The sequence below is a fragment of the Grammomys surdaster genome, unplaced genomic scaffold (genome assembly GCF_004785775.1).
Source record: "Grammomys surdaster isolate TR1022 unplaced genomic scaffold, NIH_TR_1.0 66, whole genome shotgun sequence".
In the NCBI taxonomy this organism is placed as follows: domain Eukaryota; kingdom Metazoa; phylum Chordata; class Mammalia; order Rodentia; family Muridae; genus Grammomys; species Grammomys surdaster.
The window spans coordinates 5,625,109-5,651,246 of record NW_021604568.1 but is presented as its reverse complement, the minus strand read 5'-3'; the positions used below and the strand labels follow the sequence as shown (position 1 = coordinate 5,651,246).

At 42.2% G+C, this 26,138-nt stretch overlaps 1 protein-coding gene across 1 annotated transcript in view; it reads left to right on the top strand.

The window, feature by feature from the left end:
- The window catches only part of Armh3 (armadillo like helical domain containing 3), a 145,835-nt gene that overhangs the window by 69,680 nt on the left and 50,017 nt on the right, over positions 1 to 26,138 (top strand). Inside the window, exons 11-13 of the mRNA XM_028773372.1 lie at positions 6,335 to 6,417; positions 7,151 to 7,277; positions 12,052 to 12,127. Of these exons, the coding sequence (XP_028629205.1) occupies positions 6,335 to 6,417; positions 7,151 to 7,277; positions 12,052 to 12,127 (286 nt within the window). The remainder of the gene's footprint in view (positions 1 to 6,334; positions 6,418 to 7,150; positions 7,278 to 12,051; positions 12,128 to 26,138) is intronic.

The following is a 26,138-nucleotide window of genomic DNA, read 5'->3' as shown; positions in this document are numbered from 1 at the left end:
AACTAAATTAGGGACTAGAGAAATCACTTTGCAGTTAAGAGAACTTGTTGCACAATCATTTGGAGCTTGAGTTGAGTGTCAAATGCATGCTTACAATCCCAGCTCTGAGAGAGAACTGTAGGCTTTAGCTGATTTCCTCATTTCCCACTAAGAAAGTTAGTAGGTACAGGGAGAGGCAGGATGGGCACAGGAGTTGGATCTGATTCATGGACAATGTCCTAGGTCAGTGTTTTCAACCTGTGGATCAAAACTCCTTCAGGGGTCAACTGACCCTTTCATAGATGGTGCTGGAGACCACTGGAGAACACAGATATTTATGCTATGACTCATAACAGTAGCAAAGTTATAGTTTCAAAGTAACAATGATACACTTTTTTGGTTGGGAGTCACAACAGCATGAGGGACTATAGTAAAGTACCACAATGTTAGGAAGGATGGAACCACTGTCCTCGGTGAATGAGTGCAAGGCAACTATTTTTTTTTCCAAAAAGGTATTTTAAGTTGCAAAGTTATCCTAAGGACTTGAAAGTACTTTATATGTATGAAGATTGTTTAGTTTGGGCAATCTCTTTCCTGAACATCAGGCAGAAAAAATTCTTCCTGGTAAATGTTGCTGTGAGTGGACAGAATAAGCTACACTTTGTGAACAACTAGAATACTTAAGTTCTTACCCCGCCCCGCCCTCCAAGTGGTAGGAGGCTGGAGGTTGTTCATTGGTTAGGAATGGTGGCTGCTCTTGCACAGGACTGGAATTTGGGTCCCAGCACCCGTGTTGGACAGCTAACAATTCACCTGTAACTCCAGCTACCAGGGATCTGAGGACACAGACACTTACGTGCACATATACACAATAAAAAAAATCTTTAAAAAATTAACAAAAAAAGCATTTTTTTCTTGTTCTTGTACTGGGTATTGCACATAGGTACATGCATACTAACTAGGTAAGTGTTTTACAATTGAGCTATATTGCCAGGACTTGGGGGGCAGTGGTTGGTTGATTTTGGTTTTGTTTTTGAGAAAGAATCTCATCCAATAACCTATGCTAGCCTGTAACTCATTATATAGCTCAGGTGGCCTAAGATTCACAGCAGTCCTTCTGCCTGTCCTCCCACGGCCAACCCTTTAGATACAGGGTCACCGTAAGTCACCCCTGTAGGCCTAAACTTTGGACTAGCCTGCCTCTGCCCTAGCCTCCAAAGTAGCTGGGATGACAAGCATGTGCCAGCTCACCTGACAGGACTTTTCCATCTTTTGATGAGCTGTCTTCCCACAGAGTAGTGATGCTGCTGTGGGGCCTTCAGTGTGGCTGCCATGTCTGGCAAGCATTCAGATCTCTACATGGCCCTGCTAGCACGGATGTGTGAAACAGGTGTGGACAGCAGATTTTAGCAGTGTGGGGTGGAAGGGGCCCTAACGTTACTTGTATATTGAGAAAGTGTGATGGGGAGATCACCGCGTGGGAGTGGATTTGAGCACTAAGATGTCAGTTTAGCAGTCACATCTCTGAGCTTAATTGCTTGTAAGAAGTGGTAAAAAGAAGTAGATGTTTTTAAAACCTTAAATGGGCAGATAAAAAGACGTGCACCTGGGAAGATTAGGGGCTTTTTTTTTTGTTTTTTAACATGATGTCATTTAGTACAGGTTGGATTTCACTCTGTTCCCCTCCCACTGGCTCTTTTTGCTTCCCAAGCACTTCTGCCTCTGTTCGCAAACTCTATGTGCTTAGCCAACTCTGCCGTCTTCTCTGACATAAAAGACTCGTCAGCTTTTCCCCCAATCTTTTTCAAAAGCATATATATGAAAACCATAATACAGACCCAAAAAATCCCCTCTGGGGACAGGGTAGGAGACCTCTCATCGGTGATAGCTGCTATTTTCCCACCCTCCTTAAAGAACAGTTAACCCCTCATAACCTGACCTTTCCTCTACCACATCCAAAGCACAATTACTCATTATGCTTTATGCAAAGCCATCTTACTGAGTAAGTTCAGGGCCCTCGGGCAACTTAGACCATGTTTCCAAATAAAAAATAAATTGCTGGGGCTGTGTTTCAAGGGCTAAGGTTCTACTGAGCAAGCGTGAGGACCTAAGCTTGAGTCACGAGAGGCCAGGTACAAGTTTGGCAAGTGTGGTGTGCGCACACGCGCGCGCGCGCGCGTGCACACACACACACACACACACACAAATGAAAACTGTAGCTGAGCAGTAGCAATGCACACTTTTAATCCCAGCACTCGGGAGGCAGAGGCAGAAGGATCTCTGTTAGTTTGAAGTCACCCTGGTCTGCAAAGTGAGTTCCAGGACTATTACACAAAGAAACCCTGTTTTAAAAACCAAAACAGTGGGGCTGCAGAGAGGGCTCAGCAGTTGAGAGCACTGACTGCTTTTCCAGAGGTCCTGAGTTCAGTTCCCAGCAACCACATGGTGGCTCACAACCATCTGTAATGGGATCCGACACCCTCTTCTGATGTGTCTGAAGACAGCTCCAGTGTACTTATATAAATAAAATAAATTTTAAAAAAGCAAAAAACAAAAAACCAAAAAGGATTATATAATAGAGACTTAACTCCACTGTTACAAATAAATAAAAGACGCCAAGAATGCAGACAATAAAAGCAAAAAAAAAAAAAAAGACAAATAGGATTATATTAGAATATACATAGCAAAAATAGAAGTAATGTGGACAACCTACAAAATGGGAGAGAAATTGTCAAACTGTTTATCTACCAAAAGGTTAAAGGTTGAAAGATTTATTTTTTTGAGCTGGGTATGTTGGTAGGGGCCTTTAATCCTAGCACTAGGGAAACAGAAGCATGAGGATCTTTGTGAGCTCAAGGCCAGCCAGGGCTTCATAGTGAGACTCTGTCTTTTAAAAATAGGAACTTGTAAAAAAAAAAAAAAAAAAAAAATAGGAACTTGTGAGAGCCCTGCTTCCCACAAGTGCTGGGAAACAAACTTGGGTCCTCTGCAAGAACAGTATAGACTTTTAACTGCTGATCCACCTCTCTGAGTTCCTGACAAAAGATTGAGACCCCAAAGTTAGATAGAACTCAAAAACATAACAAAAATAATTTAAAAGTGAGCAAGAGCTTCGGATGTGGTAATTCTAGCATTTGGGAGGTAGAGGCAGAAAGATCCAGAATTAAGAGCAGCCTTTATGTAAAACAAATTTGGGGCTAATCTGGGCTACATGAGATTCTCTTTTACAAATGGATGGGGGAATGGACTGAAGGTGCAGTTAAAAATTTGCAGGAGTCTGGAGGTGTAGCTCAGTGGTGGAACACATACTTAGGGTTTACATGGCTCTGGGCTCACTCAAACCAAGCATCATTCTCGGCTCTATAGTGATTTGTTGGCCAGCTTGTCCTTCCCCATGCCTGTGTTTGTGATATATATGTACATAGATTTATATGGTATAGTAGACATGGTAGTATGTGCTGTCTGTGATCCCAGCACTCAAAGACAGAGGCAGGAAGATCATGAATTTGAGGTCAGCCTGGGCTATGAGCCAGACTGTCTTCTGTTTCTGTCTTATTCTTCTATTCCTGTGGCAAAACCATAACCAGCCATTATTTTTTTTTTTTATTGGATGTTTTATTTACATTTCATATGTTGTCCCCTTACCCCATCCCCCACCCACCCAGGAACCCCCAATCCCCTCACACCTCCTCCTTCTTCTTTGTGGATGTAACCTCTATCTACCCCCCCACTCCCACCTCCCCACCCTCAAAACTCCCACCCCCTGGGACGTCCAGCCTTCATGAGGTCAAGGATCTCATCTTCCACCTGTGCCCAGCAGGGCCCTCCACTCTTATATATTCAGCTAAGGCCCTGGATCCCTCCATAAGTGCTCCCAGGCTGGTGGTTTAGACCCTGGGAGCTGTGGTTGGTTGGTATTGTTGCTCTCCTCATGGGGCCACAAATCCTTTCAGCTCCTTCAGTCTTCACTCTAACTCCTCCATTGAGAACCCCATAATCACTTCAATGGCTAGTTGTGAGCATCTGCCTCTGAATATGTCAGACTCTTGAAGACCTCTGAGGAGACATCCATATCAGGCTCTTATCAGCACGCACTTCCTGACTTCCACATCAGCATCTACCTTTGGTGACTGCACATGGGATGGATACTCAGGTGGAAAGGTCTTCAGACGGCCCCTCCTTCAGTTTTTGTCCCTCGCTTTGTCTCCATATTTGCTCCCTTGAGTATTTTGTTGCTCCTTCTAAGAAGGACCGAATCACCCCCACTTGGTCTTCCTTCTTTATGGACTTCATGTGGCCTGTGAGTTGCATCTTGGGCATTTTAAGGTTCTGGGCTAATATCCAATAATCAGTGAGTGAATACCATGTGTGTTCTTTTGTGATTGGCTTACCTCACTCAGTATGATAATTTCTAGTTCCATCCATTTACCTAGGAACCTCTCAAATTCATTGTTTTTAATAGCTGAGTAATACTCCATTGTGTAAATATACCACATTTTTTTAATCCATTCCTCAGTTGAAGGACATCTGGGTTCTTTCCAGCTCCTGGCTATTATAAATAAGAACCAGCCATTATTTTATTGGGCCGTGATTTCAGAATTTAGAGTTGTTTTAGGATTACTGCTGCTGTGAAGAAACACCGTGACCCAAGCAACTTGGGGAGGAAGGGGTGTATTTGGCTTAAGCTTCTGCATCACTGTTCCTCAGAGGAAGTCAGGAAGGAACGCACACAGGGCAGGAATCTAGAGACAGGAGCTGATGGAGAGGTGCTGTTTACTGGCTTGTTCCTCATGGTTTGTTTGGCCTGCTTTCTTATCGAACTCAAGACCACCAGCCCAGGATTAGCCCCACCTACAATGGCTGTGCCCTCCCCCATTAATTACTAATTAAGAAAATGTCCTACAGGCTTGTCTGCAGCCCAATCTTATAGAGACATTTTCTCAATCGAGGGTCTCTTCTCTCACATAACTCTAATGTGTGTCAAATGGACATAAAACTAGCCAGTGTAAGAGTCCAGTGTGAGGCTGAGCAAACAAATAGCAGCAGGAACAGCTGAGCTCACATCTTGATCCAAAAGCAGGAGGCAGATAGAGACATACCAGGAATGGTGCCAGTGCTTTGAAACCTTAAAAGCCCACCCCCAGTGACACACCTCTTCCAACAAGTCCACATCTAATCCTTCCCAAACAGTACCACCAGCTAGGACCAAGCATTTCAGTGTATGAGCCTATTTTCCGCCATTCTCATTCCAACCAAAAGAGTCCCTTACTACCAAAAAAATTATGTACAGAGGACTGGGATATTACTTAGTCCGAGAAAGAATAAATCTGTCGTCTGTAGCCAAAGGAATAAGTGGTATGGAATTAGAGGCTGTGCGTCAATGAAATAAACCAGACACAGAAAGATAAACACCATATTCTCTTACACATGGAAGGTTTTAAAAGTGTTTGATCTTAATGTTGAGTGTTGATTACTGGACACTGATAGTTGGGGGAGGGCAGAGAGCCGATGGATGACAGGCACTGGAAGGCACCTGGATAGAAAACATAGGTGCTGCTGTTTCACACCACAGTGAAAGGGTTGTGTTTTGCAACAACCTATTTTACATAAACATACACAGGGGGACTCTTTTGTTAATTTTTAACTTTTAATATTTTAAAAACTTTAGCTTTTTAAAACTTGGAAGCTCTCAAACGCTCATAGGCTCTAACCATAAGTAACAAGGAAGAGGAAATAATAATTACCCGGATTCGCTCTTTTTCTTTCTGCATATATTGAAATAGCGCACTATAACCCGTAAGTTAGTCTAAGTAGTCTGTGTCTCATTTATGTTTTACTTTTTTTTTAGTTACCATACCAAAAAATATATTTTCCCCTCCCTTGCTGGTTCCTTTCTCCCTGCTAAATAGTTTCTTCTACTTTCATGTTACATACATTCTATTAGTCTCTCTTGTTTTCTTACCTCCCAACACCTCTTCCACTCCTCCTAGCCTTTTACTACTATCAGGTCATGCACACTCACACGTATGCACACACATATACGTGCATGTACAACTACATGTTAACAATAAAGGAAGGCCTTGGTTGCTGTTTCTGTAGAGCTGCTTTTCTTTAATGTTTCGTTACATTTACTTATTTGTGTGTGTGTCTGTATGTGGACACATCCCTGTGTACACGTGTGAGGAGGTTAGATGACATGTTGTGTGAGCCAGTTCTCTCCTTCTACTATGTGCATCCTGGAGCCACTGCTCATCACACTCAGTGATGCCACTGAGCCATCATGCTGGCCCTTACTTACTTTTATTGATTATATTGATTATGATTTGAATAATTTGTGTTGTTTTTTTCCCTAAAGCCTTGATAAACTTGCTGAAGTTCCTTATGTCAAATGAAACCGTACTTTTGGCGAAACACAACATTTTTACATTGGCCCTTATGGTGAGTATTAATAAAAATACTTGATTTGCTAAAGCCAATATACTAAGGCAGAAATGGGCTGGTTTGTAATAGGAGCCAGGGTCTGGGGTCCAAGCTGTATTTTCCTTATAGATTTGGCCTGGGAAGCATGGATACAGGTCACATCTCTATGAACATTGAGTTTGGTTGCAGCTAAGACTATATTGTACTCTTGTAGTCTCTATGTGGGTGAATAGTAAGTTTTCTAGAAGCCTCTGGGCCAGATAAGTGGTTCCATCATCATTGCTTGGCTTCTGAAGGGTACATAGAAATGCTTATCTGGCTAGTAATTCAGGAGAGAAGGAAGCACCAAACCTTTCAGTTGTCTTTACAGCTTATAAATGCTAAATATTTTGGGAGGGGATGAAGTCCTGACTTTGTAGTATCTGTTAATTGAAGAACTATGCCTAAGATGGCCAATTTTCAGCTCTTAGCATGACAACGAAGTCATGCAGGGTTGAGACATGTGACAGCACCTATTATAGGGTATTCTTTCTACATGTATGAGTTAGATAAGAATGAAGGTAGAGAATAAGTAAGAAATTTGTTAGTTTTTATCAATGAATTTTTAATAGTTGTTTTACAACCAGTTTACAAAGTCTCCCAGAAATATATATCTGGAAACCAATAAGAGATGCCTACAGCATACCACTAGTAATGTTTTTCTGATCTTCCCAGCTTAATGCCTGGATATGGGCTATTGCTTCTTTTTCAGATTGTGAACCTATTTAATATGTTTATCACATATGGTGACACATTCCTGCCAACCCCCAGCAGCTATGATGAGCTTTACTATGAAATTATCCGCATGCACCAGAGCTTTGACAACCTCTACTCCATGGGTAAGCTCTTGTCTTCTTTTCTTTCCTTTTTTTTTTTTTTTTTTTCTCGAGACAGGGTTTCTCTGTATAGCTCTGGCTGTCCTGGAACTCACTCTGTAGACCAGGCTGGCCTCAAACTCAGAAATCCGCCTGTCTCTGCCTCCCAAGTGCTGAGATTAAAGGCGTGCGCCACCACTGCCCGGCTCTTGTCTTCTTGTCTTTCTCTGCCCTCTGTCTGATAAGTAACAAGAAAATGCTACGAAAGATTCACTAGTTGGATAATACCTTTGTATGATATAGAAATAAATAGATCATAGCCAGGCATGATAGTGAATGACTTTAATTCCAGCACTCAGATGGCAGAGGCAGACAGATCTCTGTGAATTCCAGAAACCAACCTAATAGATAGAGCCAAGAAACCAACCTGATAGATAGAGCCAAGAAACCAACCTGATAGATAGAAACCATGGGGTTTCCTGACCATCTAGCCTAGCCTACTTGGTGAGCTTCAGGCCATTGGGAGACCCCGTCTCAAAATAGGAGGTGGATAGCATCCTTGAGGAATTACATCCTGCATGCTAGGCAAGTGCTCTTATCTACTGAGCTACAGCCTCATCTCTTTTGTTGCCTTTTACAACCCTTCTCTTGTTGACCCTTTAAAAAACAAAGTGAAAGAAAACAGAAGCCTTGCCTCTTCTTGGGATCCTATATTATAAAAGAAGTAGGAGATAAAACAAATAATAACATATGTTTTAAAAGGGCTAGCAAGGACTTAACTCTTGCAAAGAACTTAGGTCCAGTTACCAGCAAAACGTGTCAGTGACTCAAAACCATCTATATCTCCAGTTATAGGAGAGTCCAATGCCTTCTGCTCTCTGCAGGCAGAGAGCCTCTCTGAGTGCCTCTTACAGGAACAACATATAATCTCATACAGGAACAAACCCGTACAGACAAAATGTTTTTAAAAGTTTGTTAAAGGGATCAGGGCAATGAGCTTGCTCAGTTGGTAGTAACAATGCTTACTGTACAGTCCTGGTTACTCAATTTCAGTCACTGGAACCCATGGTGAAAGGAAAGAACAGATCCCAAAAGTTGTTGTCTGACCCCCTACGTGCACATTGTAATTGTACTTCAAGCTAAAGCTATTATTTATATAGTAAATCATGGAAAACAGAAAAAAACACACTATTAAAGTCATGAAAGAAAGACTGAAGAAACTTACCCCAATTTTGGCTTTTAGACTGAGGATATAATTCTGTTGATAGAGTGTTTTTCCTAGAATGTAGGAACCCCTGGATTCAATCCCTAGCACACCATAGCAGTGTGTGCTGGCACACACCTGTAGTCTCGGCACTCTAGAGGTAGAAGCAGGAGAATCAGAAGTTCAAGGTTATCCTCGTTGACATAAAGAGGTCTAGGCCAATCTGGGCTACAAGAGACCTTGTCTCAAAAAGTAGCAGTAAATTGGCTGGGAAGACAGCTCAGTTGTAAAGTCCTTGCCTGGCAAACATAAGGACCTAAGATTGGTCATCAGCTACAGATAGAGTGTAGTAGCTGTGCAATCCCAGTTGGAAAGTTAAATCAGGAAAAACTCAAGTTCAAGGTTTGGGCTACATACTCACGCCCACATGTGCATGTGTGCATACTTTTTTCCCCTCTCCCTCCCTCAAATAAATATTTGATAACAAACCAAAAAATTCTTCAAACAACCCCCTTGACGTCAGCACAAGACACCCCAAGACCAAGTTCGTAGTACAAGGAGATTAGATCAGGGAATAAGAGACAAGTCAGACAGAGGAAGACAGAAAAGGGAAGAGGAACAAGGGAAGGGGGAGAAAAAGGACAAGGGAAAGAGGGAAGTGATATCTCTCAGAGGGAAAAGAACTGCCTCTGTGTGTGTACTGCTGACTCAGGTCTTCATGCTTGGGCAGCAGAGATTTTACCCTCTGAGCCATCTCCCCAGCCACAGATGTGGCTCACAGGCAAATAGCAATTTATAAAGGGAAAAAAAAGGAAACTGTTGGGAGGAGTTGGTTTGCTTTGATTGTACATGTTACTTAGGGCAGTCAAAAGGGGACTTTTGATAGCTGAACTACATTACTTTGATGGCTGGACCATGGTGGACAGTCTCGGAGGGAGGAAGTGGCCAAATAAGAAGTAGACCTTGATGGCTAGCTTTAGGAACATAATCTAACAGTTTAGAAAGCAGAAGGGGTCTGGGAAAGGGAAAGCCCTGCTAGACCTTTTCTCTCTGTCTCTCTGTCTCTCTGTCTCTGTCTCTGTCTCTCTCTCTCTCACACACACACACACACACACACACACACACACACCAACAAAACAACTATGAATAATCACAATCACTTGTTTTCTCTGATTCTGAGTTTCCTTTTGTTGTATGACAAAACTTTTATGGGGGAAGGGGAGCACAACATACATGTCTGCTCACACCAGATGGGAAGCTCAGGATCTACCAAAGTATAGATACCAACAAAATCCGACTTGGTGAGCCAGTGAGTTTTATTAGGGTTGCTTATAAGTGAGTGTGTGAAGAGTTACAGGCGTGATAATGACTCAAAGACAGTGTCATCACTAATGTCCACCCCAGCACAGATGACAGCTAACAAAAGCCAGGAACCTGGAACATACTGCACAGCCCGCAGGTAGCTCAAGATTGAAGAATGTCCTTTCTAAGTGACTCTGGTCTAAACCTCTTTCAGGCAGCTCAGCAGGCTTTGCTTCTTCTGGGCAGCTAGTCTGGTCTCTTGGATCTTCTTTATACTTTGGCTTATCTAAAGAGACCTTTTTGTTGCTTGGCTTGTTTGAGAGTGACTCTCAGGAGCTTGGCTTATTAATTCTTGCATGGAGGGGCCTAGTGAATCTGGTCAGTTTCAGGGACTTCCTGAAGTGTCTTGAGTAGTTCTTCCTGCTTAAAGAGCTTCTCTGCAGAATGGAATGTTTTGATTTTGGAGGAAACAGTTACATAACACCTATTTTTATGCTATATTATATATAACCTTTGTCCAGTGCCTAGCACTTTGTAAACAGGCTGTGTAGTATGTTCCAGATTCCTGGCTTTTGTTAGCTGTCATCTGTGCTGGGGTGGACATTAGTGATGACACTGGCTTTGAGTCATTACCATTCCTGTAATTTGTAATATTCCCGTAATCACATATTTGCCTCTGTAACCAAACAGTCTTTAAGAACATATTTGGGGGCTGGGGAGACGGCTCAGTGGGTAAAATCCTTGTTGCCCATGAATGGAGACCTGAGTCAGCAGTACACACATTAAAACGCCAGTTATGGCTGTGGAGATGCTGTGGAGATGGAGACAAGTATATCCAAAGCTTGCTTGCTACTAGTTTAGTCAATCAGTGACTTCCAAGTTTAGTAAGAGACCATATATAAAAAAATAAGGTATAGGGGCCATCTAGATGGCTTGTCAGGTAGTGAAGCGTGCCTCTAAGCCTGGCAACCTAAACTTAATCCCTGGAACCCACACGTTAGAAGAAAAAAGTCAACCTCACAAATTGCCTCTGACCTCCATAAGCATGCACTTTAACATTCACACATAAATTAGTAAAAATTTTAAAAGTTGCTGAGTAATAGAGGACGACATTCATCTCTGTTCTCTATGTGCACACGTTCCTATACACATGAATGCACGTGTGCATGCATGCAGACAGCAAAAACAAACGCTTTACTGAATGTCGCTTTCTGTTCATCATCCAGGGAGTGCTTGTGCTTTTGTGTCTCTTCTAAATGCCATGGTTATAATACCTGTGTGGCCTGAAATCATAGCTGTCAAGGGATATGCTCACTTTGTATTTCTGTAATCTTTTCTCCCGCTGCGAATGTGTCTGTAAAGGAGAATTTGATCAGATGGTGAATGTGTTCTATTGATTCATTTAGCAGGTTACCCATGTAAGCTAGAGAAGCCAGACAGCTTAGTCCTTGTCTGAACCGTGGTCATTCTCTATCTGGAGAGGCTATTTGTCCTATTTGGCTGGATGCATGACTGGTTTATAAAGATGTGCGTGGAGCAAGAAGGGACACCAGCTCAGCCAGTAGGAGTGCTGAGTTTAAGGCCAGCCTGAACTACATAGTTCCATGCCAACCAAGTGTAACCCTTGCCATTAGGGAAATGGTAAACATGGCAACCAGGTTGCCCTCACAATGCCACTCCTATAATAGATACCTGTGAGTATGCATGTGTTGTGCAGGCATTTGTGCATAGAGGCCAGGGGTCAATCTCAGATTATTACAGGGGAGCTGTCCACCTCACCATTTTAAGCAGGGCCTCTCATTGACCTGGGTTTGCCAAGAAGATAAAGCTGACTAGCCAGGAGCAAGCCCCAGGGTTCCATCTGTCACAGCCTTGCCAGTGCTGGGATGACAAGCGTATGCCCTAGACCAGGCATTTGTCTATGGGTTTGGGCTCTAACTCAGGTCATCCAGCTTTAGTGACCAACTGGGCCATCTCCTCATCATCTTTGTATATAAGAGAATACAGAAACTAAATTTTGGGGCCTGTTATCAGGGGAGGGGCTAGGAACTACCTAGGCAGAAAAGGAATATTGTTTACTTTGATGAAAAGTGAGAAAGAAGTCAGGGAAAGAAAAATTCCTGGAGAAAATTGTTAAAAGATTCTAGAAGCCCTCATTTGTTGTCTTTTTAAAAACAAGATTGGCACAGGTTTTGTTTGGTGTTTGTAATCGTGCTATCCTGAGCTGTGTCTTCGTTTCTCATATTTGTTTTGTGTCAGGAGCTTGACAGATCTGTCTTCTTTCGTTCGCAGTCCTTAGGCTTTCCACCAACGCTGGCCAGTGGAAGGAAGCGGCGAGCAAGGTGACACATGCATTGGTGAACATCAGGTAAGGAATGAAAGTTTCTTTCAGAGTTGGCTGCTCATCCGAGCTTTATTGCGCCTTCCCAAGGAGAGTGCTCTAAGCACTACTACTATTTTAAGCCCTGGTGTCTGTAGGAGTGGAAGAAATTGTCATACTTGATCAAGAAGCAGAAGTACATGAGGCTCTCATTTTGTCATATTGAAATAGCTCAAAGTGCTGGCTGTGTTTTGAATTTTCTACCCCAGAAATGGTTGCATGCCCTTTGCAGGCACCTTAGCTGCCAGAGTGTTCTTTATGCATAAGCTACCTGCGAGCTTCCCCTAAGGTTTCCTCTGCTCTTCACCAGGGTTTCTTCATGGGCATCTAGAACTTTCACATTTTATTATAGATAGCTATTTGTATTTGTGGTAAATACAAGCAAACAAAGGCCCTAGGGCTAAGTCATTTTTAGTTCCTTATGAAATTTCAAGACAGAGTGCTGTATATGTTAGGTAAAATTGTGTCAGACTTGGGGTTCACAGGGAGGGGGGAAGCAGTAATCTCACAAAAATACGTGGGTCTGTTAGTTGGGAGGGAAAGGGCTGCATGTTAGATCTCAGTCTGGCTTTCTCCTATTGCTTCCTCCCTTTGTTCCTAGGATTTTCCTTTTTCTCAACAGTTATTAAGTTGTTTTTGCAAACAATCAAGAAGTTAATGTTGATTAAAAGAGGCAAGACCAGCAGATGGGGAACTTGAGTTAGCTCCAGATGTAAGGCTTGCCAGACACTCCAATAATAGTAGTGTGTATTTACCACTTTGTATAGATTGTAATGTGTGAGAGAGCAGGGGTGTGGTGTTTATTGCTATCTTTCTTTTAAAGTAAAATCTCTTGTCTCTGCAGTGATTTACTCCAGTGTGTCACATCTGGGAGTAAAAGGCAAGCTGTGAAATGTGTGTGTTAGGTGGGCTGGGCCGAGGGAGCATGGGGTGAGATGTGTTAACAAGACACAGTGAGGGAGGTTAGACTGCCTGCCTATACCCAGAGACATTTGCAGCAAACACAATTTTATAAATCTCACCAATAAATGCAGATCTGCACCTAGCAGTCAAGATGTGAGTCCATATAATAGATGTCCGTTTCTAAAAGAATTTGGCATTACAAACTCTTCTTCCACACACCCCTTTATGACCTAAGGGCAGTAGGACAGACATGGATGTTTGAATGCAGCATCAGGTTCTGGGCTGGAGTATAAAGTACATAAGAATATAGTGTATGTTATTTATCATATATTTACACAGGCTTTTCAGGCAGCTTGATCATCTGGGGCTCGTTTGCTTCATCTTCTACTTTGTTGCTTTTGCTTTCAATGATTTCTGCCCTTGGCTGCTGTCCTTATTCTTCCCAAGGGCCACCAGGCAGCTGGTTTAAGTTCCTGCCTTCTCTGAATAACTGAAAGAATCAGGCTGAGCCTGGAAAAGATGCCTATCAGCATGGTTGCTTCTCTCCTTTCATTCCAGTTCTCAAACTGGGCTTCCTGCAGAGAATAAGCACATCCATTTCACTATTGCTAATTAAGTATTTGGCTGAAGAAGCAAAGACTCGTTCACTCTCCTCAAGAGATTATTGGAAAGATGTGTGAGAACCTTATCACACTAAATCCAGACCAAGAACACGTGTGATGATACAAGGACCAGTATACCTTTGCTCCTTACTGACATCTCTTTTCCCTTACTAAATGTCAGGCTTGGGATGTTCTTCCAAACGCTATTTCTCTAATCTTTTAATCTTCAAACTCTAGAATATAATATATGCGTCCTGTTTTTGCCTCTTGAAACAGATCCTCATATAGCTTTGAGCCAGTGGGGACTTCCTGCTCTCTCTATTACTGAAGTGCTGGGATTACACATGTGTGTCACCACACCTTCCTCAAAATACACTTTACCAGGAAATAAACTAATTCTTAAAGATTAAAGAGTGACTTTTTGAAGATCCTGCTTTGTTATGTGGTGAAGTGTGAGCCCAGGCTCTTCCTTTCAGGATCCAGGTTCACAGAGAAGTCTTATGCTATTCTGTCTTTCTCTACGGGCTAGAGGGCATGGGGTGAATCAGTTCGAGAAGCTGCTGCTACTGTTTGCTACATGATCTTGAGCAAATTACCTTCTCTGGACCTCTTCTACCACCTAGTAAATGGGGATGATGATACCAGCCATTAGCTCCTGATAAACTATAACATTGTAGTCATTTCATATAGAATGTTCTCAAGTGTCATATATCTTATAAGATTCCAGAATCTCTTTCCTTCTCTTAGGCCAACTAATATTTTCATGGTATTTATTTACCATGTTTTATCTGTTCATTTGTTGATGGATACTTGACTTACCGTTGCCTTTTTGGTTTTGTATATGATGCTTCTATGAGTACAAGCTGTGTTTGGGAGCTTGCCTTTAGATCAGTACAGTGTTGCAGACATAACATTCGCACTTAGGAGGCTGAGGTAGGTAGGTGGATCGGCATTTCGAGGCCATCTTGGACTAGCAAGGTTCTCTTAAAGGCTAAAGAGGTCCTGCTTTCATTTCTTTGAGGCATAGGCCCAGATGAGGAGTTGCTGTTCATATGGTAATTCTGTGTTTAGGGTAGTTTTGTTTGTTTGTTTGTTTGTTTGTTTTGAAGAATTGCCATGCTGATCTTTAGGTTTCTTTCTTAATTTCTATGTTACATGTGTGTACAGCATATGTGCACCTGGTGACCCTGGAGGGCAGAAGAGGGCATTGAATCTTTTGGATCTGGATTATAGATAGTTATGAATTGCCATGTGGGAACTTGGATCCTTGAAAAAGCAACAACTGCTTTTAACTGCTGAGCAATTTCTCTACACACACACACACCCTCCTTAACTTTAATACAGGGTTTGACTATGTACCCTGGCTGGCATAGAAGTCAATAGTAGACGAGGCATGCCCGTAAACTCGGATCCACTTGCCTTTACCTGATGAGTGCTGGATTAGTGGTATGTGCCACTGCACTTTGCCTTTATTTTGAAGCTTATTTAATAATTCCTAGCTACCTTTTATTTTTACGTTCTGTGAAAGTTAAAATGTTTTGTTTCCTTGTAGATGGACATTGATGGCTTTGAATGAGAATGATCATGGAAGTTGTGTCATTTTCTGTAGTTATATATCGGAGGGGGGGGGAAAGGCAGGACTGAGCCAGGATTCTCTGCTCATCTGTCTTTCTTCCAGTTTGTGATGTGCATCTGTGACATTGGGTGGTTGAGAAAACAAGAGCCTGGGTCAGCTGTCCCACCACTGGGTCTCCAAGAGACACCATGGAGTAAGGCTTAGTGGGGGAACTGTGGTGTGCACAATTTATTTTAGCTGTTTCTAAAGGCTGTTTGTGCTGATGTGTACATGAGAAGGATTTCTAAGGCAGCATGAACAAACTCGTATCACCTGTCGTAGAATGTTATTTGATATCTCCAGGAAGAGACAAGTTGAAGGCCAGCGTTCAGGTGACAGTGTAAATCTGTGTCTTTGGGCCTCCTGGCATGGGGTAGGTCTAATGACTACCCTTACTTAGAGCCTCCCCAACAGCTGGGGAGCAGCAGAAAGACCACAGTGCTAGTATCTAAGGCTGGTTTGGAATTTAGTACACAGTCCAGGTTGGCCTTAAATATAAGATCTTTCCAGCTTCCACTGCTCTCTGCATGGAAATTACAGGTGCACACCACCGTCTCTAGCCTAGTCATCTCTGTTAATGGAGGCAGAATTAGAGCTGAGACGGAAACGTGAGGTCCCAGTCCTCTCACATCTTCCCAGCCCTCATTGATCCTCCTACTTAGAGGGTTTCTTGGTAAAATGATCACTGACGAAGGGAGAGGAGGCACAGTTTGATGCCCGGCCTCTTCAACAGAAGGATGCAGCTTAGTTACTGAGAAATGAATTTGGACTAAGTAGAGGGCAAAGTCCAGGTAAAGTAAAGGTGTGGGCAGAGGCACTGGACTGATGACTTGTAAGCAGCAGGGACCCTGATCCAGGCCATTAGACAGAATGAGAAGCATTATGCACATTACAACAAAGCACTAAAATGAAACCACAGGAATATTCTTTATTCGGTGTTTCTCAGTCTTCTAAGACTGCAGAGAGAAACAAACCAACCACGGAAAACCATATAGTTAATCTGATTTTTCCTAATCTGATTTACACTGCAAAGTGTAAATTTTGTGAACTGAGATTTTGCATAAGGACATAGCTAGGGTTGGTGAACTGCAGTGAAGTTAAGAATCTTGATTTAGGAAAATCAGGTATTGAAATGAAATACTGAGATTTTTATCTGGGTCTGTAATGATTTGTAGGTGAGGGTGATTTTAGTATACCCCTTTTAAACTCAGCTTAAGATTCCCTTGGAATACTCTGCTCCTTGCTTTCTCTATATCTTCATCGTCATCATGTGTATGTTTTGCCTGCATGCATGTTTGTACATCATGTGTGTGCAGTGCCCAAGGATAGCTGTGAGCTGCCATGTGGGTGCTGGGAATTGAACCCAGGTCCTCTGGGAGAGCAGCCAGTGCTCTTGACTGCTGAGCCATCTTTTCAGCTCCAGATCTTAATTATTTTTTTAATATTATTTATTTATGTATTAGTGTTCAGTGTGCATATATGGTGCATGCCAGAAGAGGGCATCAGATCCCATTACAGATGGTTGTGAGCCACCATGTAGTTGCTGGGAATTGAACTCAGGACCTCTAGAAGAGCATCAGTACTCTTAACCATTGAGCCCAGTCTTTATTTTTAACCATACAGATCCTTGACATTACCACCATCCACTTCTAGGACTTTTGTATTCATGAATGGTATTGGGGACTGAAAGTAGAGCCATGTATAGGTTAAGATTAGCACCTTACCACTGGCTGGACTCCCAGCCCAAACTATGTACTCGTTACATTCCCATTCTGCCCTTCCTTCTTCCTCTAGCACCTGGCAATCACCATTCTGTTTTCTGATTTACTGATTGGCTGCCCTGATCTTCATCTCAGAGGAATCCTATTTGTCCATTGTGACTGACTTAGTTCATGTAATATACTGTCTTCAAGCATCAACATGTGTACTGTGTGTTAGCATTTGTCAAAACTTCCTGTGTGAGCTGAATAGTCTTCCATTGTATGTACCTACTACATTTTGCTACTCTGTTGTCATGTTGAAAATACTTGAGTTGTGTCTACCTTTTGGATGCTGTGAATGATGCTTATATGAACAGGATTATACATAAATCTCGTCAATACCTTGCTTGTTTCAGAAGTGGAATTACTAGCAGTATACGATAATTTATGCATGACATTTGGAGAGCTTGCCAACCATTTCTCTAAGTGGCTGCACTATTTTACATTCTAATTTTACATATTCTTACTAATACTTTCCCCTTTTTTGGCACTACCCATCATAATGGGTGTGAATATGTATCTCATTATAGTTTTAATTTGCATTTCTCTAATGACTAATAATAATGTTGAACACTTTTGTTTTGTTTTGTTTTGTTTTTTGAGACAGGGTTTTTCTGCATAGAGTCTTGGGTGTTCTAGAACGCATGTTGTAGACCAGGCTGGCCTTGAACTCACAAAGATCCACTTGCCTCTGCCTCCCCAGTGCTGGTATTAAAGGCATGTGCCACCTAAAAGTTTTCTTAAGCATTTATTTATATTTCTTCCTTGGAGAAATACTATTCATATCCTTTCCCCCAACACACACACACACACACACACACACACACACACTCAGACAGCTCTTTCTCTTTTTCCCTTTTTGGGGTGGTGATGGGGCTGGGGGTAGGGTGATAGTGACTAGCTGTGTCTGTGTAACCCAGGCTGACCTGAGGATGCTAGGATTAGAGTCATGTGACACTGTATCCACCCCACCCACCCACCTTTCTGTAGTACTAAGGATCACACTCAGAGCCTCATATGTGCTATTCAAAGAGCTCTACCGCTAAGCTGTTCCCTGAACCCTCCCCTGGCCGGTGTATTCATTGAAAGAGGTTTGCTTGTTTGTTTGTTTTGAGACAGAGTCTCACTTTGTAACTCCACCTGTCCTGGAACTTGCTCTACAGACCAGGCTGGCCTGGAACTCACAGAAATCCTCCTGCTTCTACCTCCCAAGTGCTGGGATTAAAGGCCTGTGCCACTATGCTCAGCTAATCGGGTTTTGTGGTTGGATTTTAGGCATTCTTTATGTAACGTATATGCCAATCCTTTATCAGATGATTTACAATTATTTTAATTATTTTCTCCCATTCTGTGAGTTGCTTTTTTTATATATATATATATAATGTCCTTTGGTGCACAGAAGGGTTTGATCATTATTTGTGGCTAGTTCTAAACTTTATCACTCAAAAATAGTTGAATTCCCAAGCTCTGATGATTCTTATGCCTCCGCTTCCTGAGTGCCACTATGTCTATTCACCCCACCTTTGGAACACCATATTGTGTAGCTGAGACTAGTCTCAAACTTACTGTGTGTTAGAGTCTGTCCTTGAACACCTGATCCCCTTGCCTCTATCCCTGTTCTCCCAGTCTCTTGTCCCATCTTTGAACACTGTCATTCTAGAATCATGTGATGCTGGGATCAAATCCAGTGCTCAAACCTAGGTCTCTGTGCATGTTCAGCAAGCACTAGCATTCTGCCACTGAGCTCTGTCTGGTGTGTATATAAAATTAAACGAGAGCCCAGCTTTACTTCCTTGTATGTAGAAATACAGTTTCACTAGCACCTACTTTGCTTTGATTCTAGAATCCAAAGGTTTTGGGGGGTTCCTGGGAATGGAACTCATGGTCTCATGCATACTAGGCAAGTCCTCCCACCGGTGCCTACACGGTCTTCAGCAGCTCTGACCTCTCATCTCCACTCAGGCTGATAAAGAAAGAAATTTAATTTGTAGCTTATTTTCCGTGTCCCCGTGGTTTTTGTTTTGTAGGTTTACATTCCAATGTGGTTTGTGAGACTGTAATAAAATGCTTCAGAGTGTCTGAATTTTTAGTCCAGTTCTGTTCTTCCTTTGGGCAAGTGTTTCAGCTACCCTGTGCTTGAGTTTTCTCAGCCACAAAGTTAGGCTAATCATGGGCCTGCATTGTTACGGAGACTAGTAAATGGCATATACACAAATATTTACTAATTTATTTAAAAATTTTGTCCTGACTGTACAATTGTCCAGATCTTAAAGTCTCAGTTCGGATGGGTCTCATGGAGAACTCAGTCCATAGGATTATGCCATTTCATATCCAGTTTCCTTCCGTCTCTGTTCCTATTCATGTGCATCTGGAGAGACCGAGATGTAAAATGATATTAGTGACAAGCTGGCCATTAGAGGCCATGCAGGAACTTAGGCTGTCAGCTAATGGGAGCTGTTCCTGTCTGTCAGTGATGGGAGAGTAATGTGGGGAAGCAATTCGCGTTCTCCTGCACTTTGAATCTGCTGAAAGGATTTCTGACCTAGTTTTACTCCAGAGGTTTGCCTTCTTGCTGTATTATGATAAAAGAATGTCCCAAAATGATTATGCATGTAACTGAGAAAATATTAACCATTCTGTTTTTATCACTTCTCAGATTGACTCTTAAGTGGCCTTGAATTTTTTTCTTATATATGTATCGGTCTGTAGTTTGCATGTGATGTTTTTGTTTTAATATCTGGGTATAATGGCATTATGGAATACATTGGTGTGTGTTCCTTCACCTTTTGTTTTTGGAAGAGTTTGCAAAGGATTAATATTAAATGTTTGGTAGAATTTATTAGGACTTGATGTTCTTTTCACAAATACTGCTATTTTTTACCATTTTATTTTTATGGGCTTTTTGTTTTGGTTTTTTTTTTTGGTTTTTTGAGACAGGGTTTCTCTGTGTAGCCCTGGCTGTCCTGGAACTCACTCTGTAGACCAGGCTGGCCTTGAACTCAGAAATCTGCCTGCCTCTGCCTCCCAAGTGCTGGGATTAAAGGTGTGCGCCACCACTGCCTGTAAGGGTGCTTTGCCTGAAATATCTGTGCACCATATATGTGACTGGTACCCATGTAGGCCAGAAGAGGGCATTGGTCCCCTGGAACTGGAGTCACAGGTGATAATGAGCTGCTGTGTGAATGCCAGGAATAAAACCTAGGTCCTTTAGAAAGAAGAGCCGTCTGGTTAAGCCAGTGCTTGAACCATTGAATGGTCTTTCTAACCCCAGAGCTAGGTTTGTTTTTTATAAATGATTTAATTCTTCTCTTGTTATAGACCTCTTGAGATTGTTCATTTCTTCTTACATTAGTCTTACTATTTAAAAAGTCTGTGTGTTTCTGTGTATGGTGTGTGTGTGTGTGTGTGTGTGTGTGTGTGTGTGAACATGAGTATCTCCAGCTCTGGAGAATCCAGTGCCTCTGATCTCTGCAGGTACCTGCACACACATGCACAATTAAAAGGAAAACTAACCTTTTTTTTACACTCTAGATTTTATTCCACCCTCTGACTGTACCACATCCCATACTTCTTCCCTCCCACCCCCAACCCCCGCCATCTCCATGAGGATGTCCCCCCACCCCCATCCTGCCAGACTGCTCCACTCCCTGGAGCCGCCAGTCTCTTAAGGGTTAGGTGCATCTCCTCTGAGTGAACCCAGACCCTGCAGTCCTCTGCTGTATGTGTGTTGGGGGCCTCATATCAGCTGGTGTATGCTGCCTGGTTGGTAGTCAGTGTCTGAAAGCTCTTGGGGGTCTAGGTTAATTGAGACTGCTGGTCTTCCTACAGGCTCACCCTCCTCCTCAGCTTTTTTATTGAGATTTGAGAGGACTGGGGATGCAGCTTGTCTGTACAGCTCCACTTGCCCAACATAAAGCTCTGGCCGCATTCATTTCCCAGCACTAAATAAACCTGGCATGCTGACTCATGTTTGTAATCCCAACACTTGAAGGCAGAGGCAAGAAAATAGATGTTCAGAATTATTTTCAGTTATGTACTGAGTTCAAAGCTAGCTTGGAATACAGGAGATCCTATAAACAAACAAACAAACAAACTGAAGTTTGGTTCACTCACAAATGATGCACCTTGTTCCACTGTTGTTCAGTGGGGTATAAAGCATCTGTAGGTGTTTTAAATATATATAAAATGTTAACTCTTAAGTTTCTTTGTTGGGGGCTGGAGAGATGGCTCAGTGGTTAGGAGCACTGACTGCTCTTCTAGAGGTCATGAGTTCAATTCCCAGCAACCACGTGATGACTCACATCCACCTGTAATGGGATCTGATGCCCTCTTCTGGTTTGTTTGAAGAGAGTAACAGTGTACTCACATAAAATAAAGTCTCTTTGCCAATTATATTTTCTGTCGTGACATATCTTTTCCCATTCTTTTATGTCTTATCTGTTTTTAATCTTTCTAAAGTATTTGTGATAGATAGTTGGATCTGGCTTCTCTCTTCTCTTGAAGACAGTCTCACTATGTAGCCTCAGCTGCCCTGGAGCTCTCCATGTAGACCAGGCTTGTCTTTATGAAGGTGTGCATTGTCATGCTCTGCAGGTGGTTAGACTCTTCACCTGCTTTGACACTTTTCTGCATTTTGATTGGAATGTTCATTTTATTCACATTTAATATTATTGTTGGTTCAACTGGACTTCATCTGCCCACTACATTTTCTTTAATTCTTTTCTTTCCTATTTGTCGTTACTGTTTGTTATAAGGCAAGTGTCATACAGCTAAGTTCTACTTGCAGGTCTCTTTTTACATTTTAAAAAAGATTTATTCATTTTTATGTGTATGTGTGTGCATCTGTGTGAGCGTATGTGCACCACGTGTGTGCTGGTGCCCAAAGAGACCAGAAAGCATCAGATCCTCTGAAGTATGTATGAGTGCTAGGAACCAACCCCAAAACCTCTGCAAGGGCATAACATGCGCTTAACCTCTGAACCGTCTCCTGAGTCTCTGCTTTGCTCTGTATTTTGAGACACAGAGTCACTAAGGTGCTCAAGCTGCCTGGCTAATAAGCAGCCATGATCCAGTGCGGACACTGCAAACACTACCATACCTGGCTTCCTTAAAAACAAAAACAAAGAGAGAGAGTTGTAAGGGATTGTATTTGGTCTCCTGTTTTTTTGCTGGGAACACAGGAATGCACTGACATGCCTGGTTTTATTCCTCCTCCTCCATCTCCTCCTCCTCTTCTCTTTTTCTTTTTAATTTAATTTTTTTACACTCCAGTCATTGCCCCCCCACCTCCCTCCCACAGTTCCTCATCTCATTCCTCCTCCTCCTTGCCTCTGAGCTCTCCCCCCACCCCCAGGCTTCCACCATCCCTGGGGTCTCAAGGCTCTTGAGGATTCCACTGAGGACAGACTAGGTAGACCTCTGTTACATATGTGTCAGGCGCCTCGCATCAACCTCTGTATGATCCTGGTTGGTGGCTCCATCTCTGGGAGCTCTCTGGGTTCTGGGTTAGTTGAGATTGCTGGTCTTTCTTTGGGGTCGCTCACCCTTTCAGCTTCTTCAGTTAGTTCTTCCACTAATTCAACCATAGGACCACCCTGAGATTCCACCTTACACCAGTCAGAATGGTTACGATCAAAAGCTCAAGTGACAGCACATGCTGGCTAAGGATGTGGAGAAAGAGGTACACTCCTCCACTGCTGGTGGGATTGCAAACCAGTATAGCCACTCTGGAAAATTATACCTTCTTTTTTATAGATAACATAACACTATGCCCAGCCAAAATTTATACTAATTTAATTGCAGTGAAATATAGAAATTTCTGTGTAGCTCTAAATAATATATACATACTACATTCATCTCAGTAAATTTTCTTTTGCTTTAAAGAAAGAAAAAAAAAACCACAAAAGGAATTTCTTAGTTTCAGAACAAGTGAGGAGGATTCTTACTGTTCTCTTTGCTGTGTTTGGAGCTCTGTGGTGGTGGGGAAGTGTGGATTTGCTTTTATACACACACATTTCCTTTGTGGGAGATTTTCTCACGTGTAGGTGTTAAACACAGCATTTCCCGGTGAGCTAATAGCCTATAGCTATTTCTTCTCTGTATTCAGGATCTGAGCAGTCAAAGCTCATTGGCTTTTGATGCCTGCATGTTGAGCATTATAACAAAGAAAAGCTGGTACTAAAGTAGCAGGACTCATCTAACATTTGTGTGGGGTCTGTGATTTTGAAAGGACAGAATACTTTGATGTGGAATGACTGAAGGAGTTATTATGTGTGCTTTTTAAATATCTAGAGTCAGCATTGGTCTATAGAAGATATTCTTGTGTGCTTTGCCTTCTGCATCTCATTTTCTTCCAATAAGGCTACTGATTGCAGCCTGTTTTTATTGGTTCAAATAAGAGGCTATTTCTGGAATATTGCTCCTAGGAGAAAAGGAGTCCATCTTGAGCTGAGCCTGAATCAAACAATTGGACTGAATGGCAAGCTGTCCTTAGCAGGGTCTGAATACACACACAAACTCTGAGACACTCACTGAAATGCTCACCCTTTATAGAGGTTTATTTGGTTGTTGGTGTGTGTGTGTGTGTGTGTGTGTGTGTGTGTGTGTGTGTGTGTGTCATGAGGATGTGAGTGTGAGCATGTGTGTGATACTGAGCACATACGGAGATCAGAGAACAGCTTTTCGGGGTCGGTCTCTACTGTTGGTGGTTCTGGACACTGAATTTAGGTTGAATTTAGGTTATCAGGTTTGCACGACTCTGAAACATTTTGCTAGCTCCAACTTCAGGAAACTTATAAAGTCATTTTATTGTCATTTATGATTTAGTTCAGAGAAATCTTATGTATTTAAATCTGGAAACCTTACTTTGTTGTTTTGGCAAATAATCCATTTGCTTACTAATTACACTGACATGTTTCTCTTTCTTCATGACTTCTCACAAATATTTACTTAATTTTAAGATAAGGTTTCACATAGTCTACCCTGGCCTCCAACACTCAGAATAGTTGATTACCTTGAACTTCTTTTTTACCTTAGTTTTTTTTTTTAATTGTTTGTGTGTATGATGTATTTGGCACAGTGCACATACGGAGGTCAGCAGACAACTAAGGAGTTTTCTCTTTCCTCATTCATCGACAGGAATCAAACTCACCAGGTTCACCAGGTTTGCTCGGCAAGTATCTTTACCCACTGAGCCATCCTAGCTCAACCCTAAACATTTGATTGTTCTACCTCCAAGATGCTGGGATGTATATGCACATGTTCAGTTCTTCCTGTGCTGAGCACTGAAACCGGGGATTTTTGCACACTGGGCAAACCCTCTCCCACGAGCTACATCCCTGACCTGCGTTAGATTATTTGTCAGTTGAATTGTGTTGCTAGTTCACAGCAAACTTGGAGTCCATGAAAAACTTGAAAGCTGCTTCAAGTGACCTCCCTCCTCAGTTCTCAAGTCCTATGCTTGTTCATTTGGTAGGAGCATTTTGCTAGCTACATGGTACTTAGTATAAAAACTTAGAAGGAAAGTATAAAGAACAGAGTAAAAATAATTTAAAATTTCCAGTCTGACCCTTCAATAGAGTTTCGGTCACTATTTTGGTGAGTCTCCTCAATTTCTGCAGCTTCTCTTCTTTTGTGTCTAACCTATATTCAACACTTTATCCTTGTTGAGTCTGCTTTGATGTTCTCACCCCATCGTTTTAGCTTATCAGGGTGTGTTTGGGATCCTGATTATGTCAGCCTGTGTATTGGGATCTTCTGCAGCCTTGTATCGTCAGCACACTTCCTAAATGTGTCTTCAGAATCCTTGTCCAGATGCTTTGATCTATTCCTGACTCTGCTCCTGATTTGGTAGATGATTTGGGACTAATCTTTCTCCATTCTGGGCTCTGCTTTGTTACTGTTATATAAAATAGCCCCAAAGCCTGAAAGCATCCCTGAAGAGTCAACTGCAAAGCCCTTTGGGAAGAAAAATTGTGGGTAGAGAGTCTTCACCCACGGCCAAACTAGAAAAACAATAGCCTTACACTAAACAAATCAGGCTGATGACCTTCATGGAGTGGTTGAGACTTTCCTCTAGTCTTCTGCTCTCTCAAAACCCCAGCAGGACTCACCAGCTAGGAACTAAAAGCACAGGTTATAGCAGGCATTGGTTCCGAGAAGTGAGGATGCAGGCCCAAGGAAAGGGCTGTGAGAAGATGGTGTGAGAGGGAAGGCAGTGGAGAGCTCTCCAAGGATGGTTTCCCTAGTCTCTGCATTCCTCAGAGTCGGGTCCTGGTACTTGCTAATTGTCCCGTGAGTGTGCTTGCGTTTCCCCTGGGGTTGTAACAAGGATGTGATACGCTGCAACTGAAACTGAAGCACTAGTTTAATAAGCAGGCAATTAATGACATGCTAAGAATTTTTAGCTCCGGTAGATTAATTGTTAAATGAATTGTGTCTACATGATACTATCATTTTACTATAATATCAGCCTAATTATAAATACAGGTTTACATTGTAGAAGATAATAATAAACAGAATTATGCACTTAGTGATCAGACCTCGGGAATTTCTGAGGAAAATATTTTCTTCTTACACTATCTCTTGCTGTTCTTTTTATGTAGGTTTGATTAATTTTACCTCAATTGTACATTTTTCCCTGGAGCTCAGATATTTTGCATGCTCTAGCAAAGCGAGCTCCTGTAGTAACAGGTTTAATGAGATTTTTGTTGTTGTCGTAATTGGTTTCTATATCATTTCTTTGAAAACCAGTCATGTGAGCAGGATGTGAAGCTCTAGATGTGCTGATGCATTTCCAAGACCCTCACACCGAGAAATTCATTTCTCACTTACATCTTCACACGATGGGAGTTCTCCGTAGTCAGCTTGGTAGCACACCTGAAAACATAGTGGAGACAGCTTCTGCCATTGGTGCTCACTGGTGGTGTTGGAGCATCTATGATTTCTATAGTTCTTACAATACCTCATCTTAGTTTGAGGAAAATGTATTAAATGGACTTGCTGAGAGCAAATACCTGACAAGAGGCAACTTAAAAGGGAGGAAGGGCTGGGGAAGGTTCGATAGCAGGAACTGGGGCAGCTGGGGCAGCTGGGGCAGCTGGGGCAGCTGGGGCAGCTGG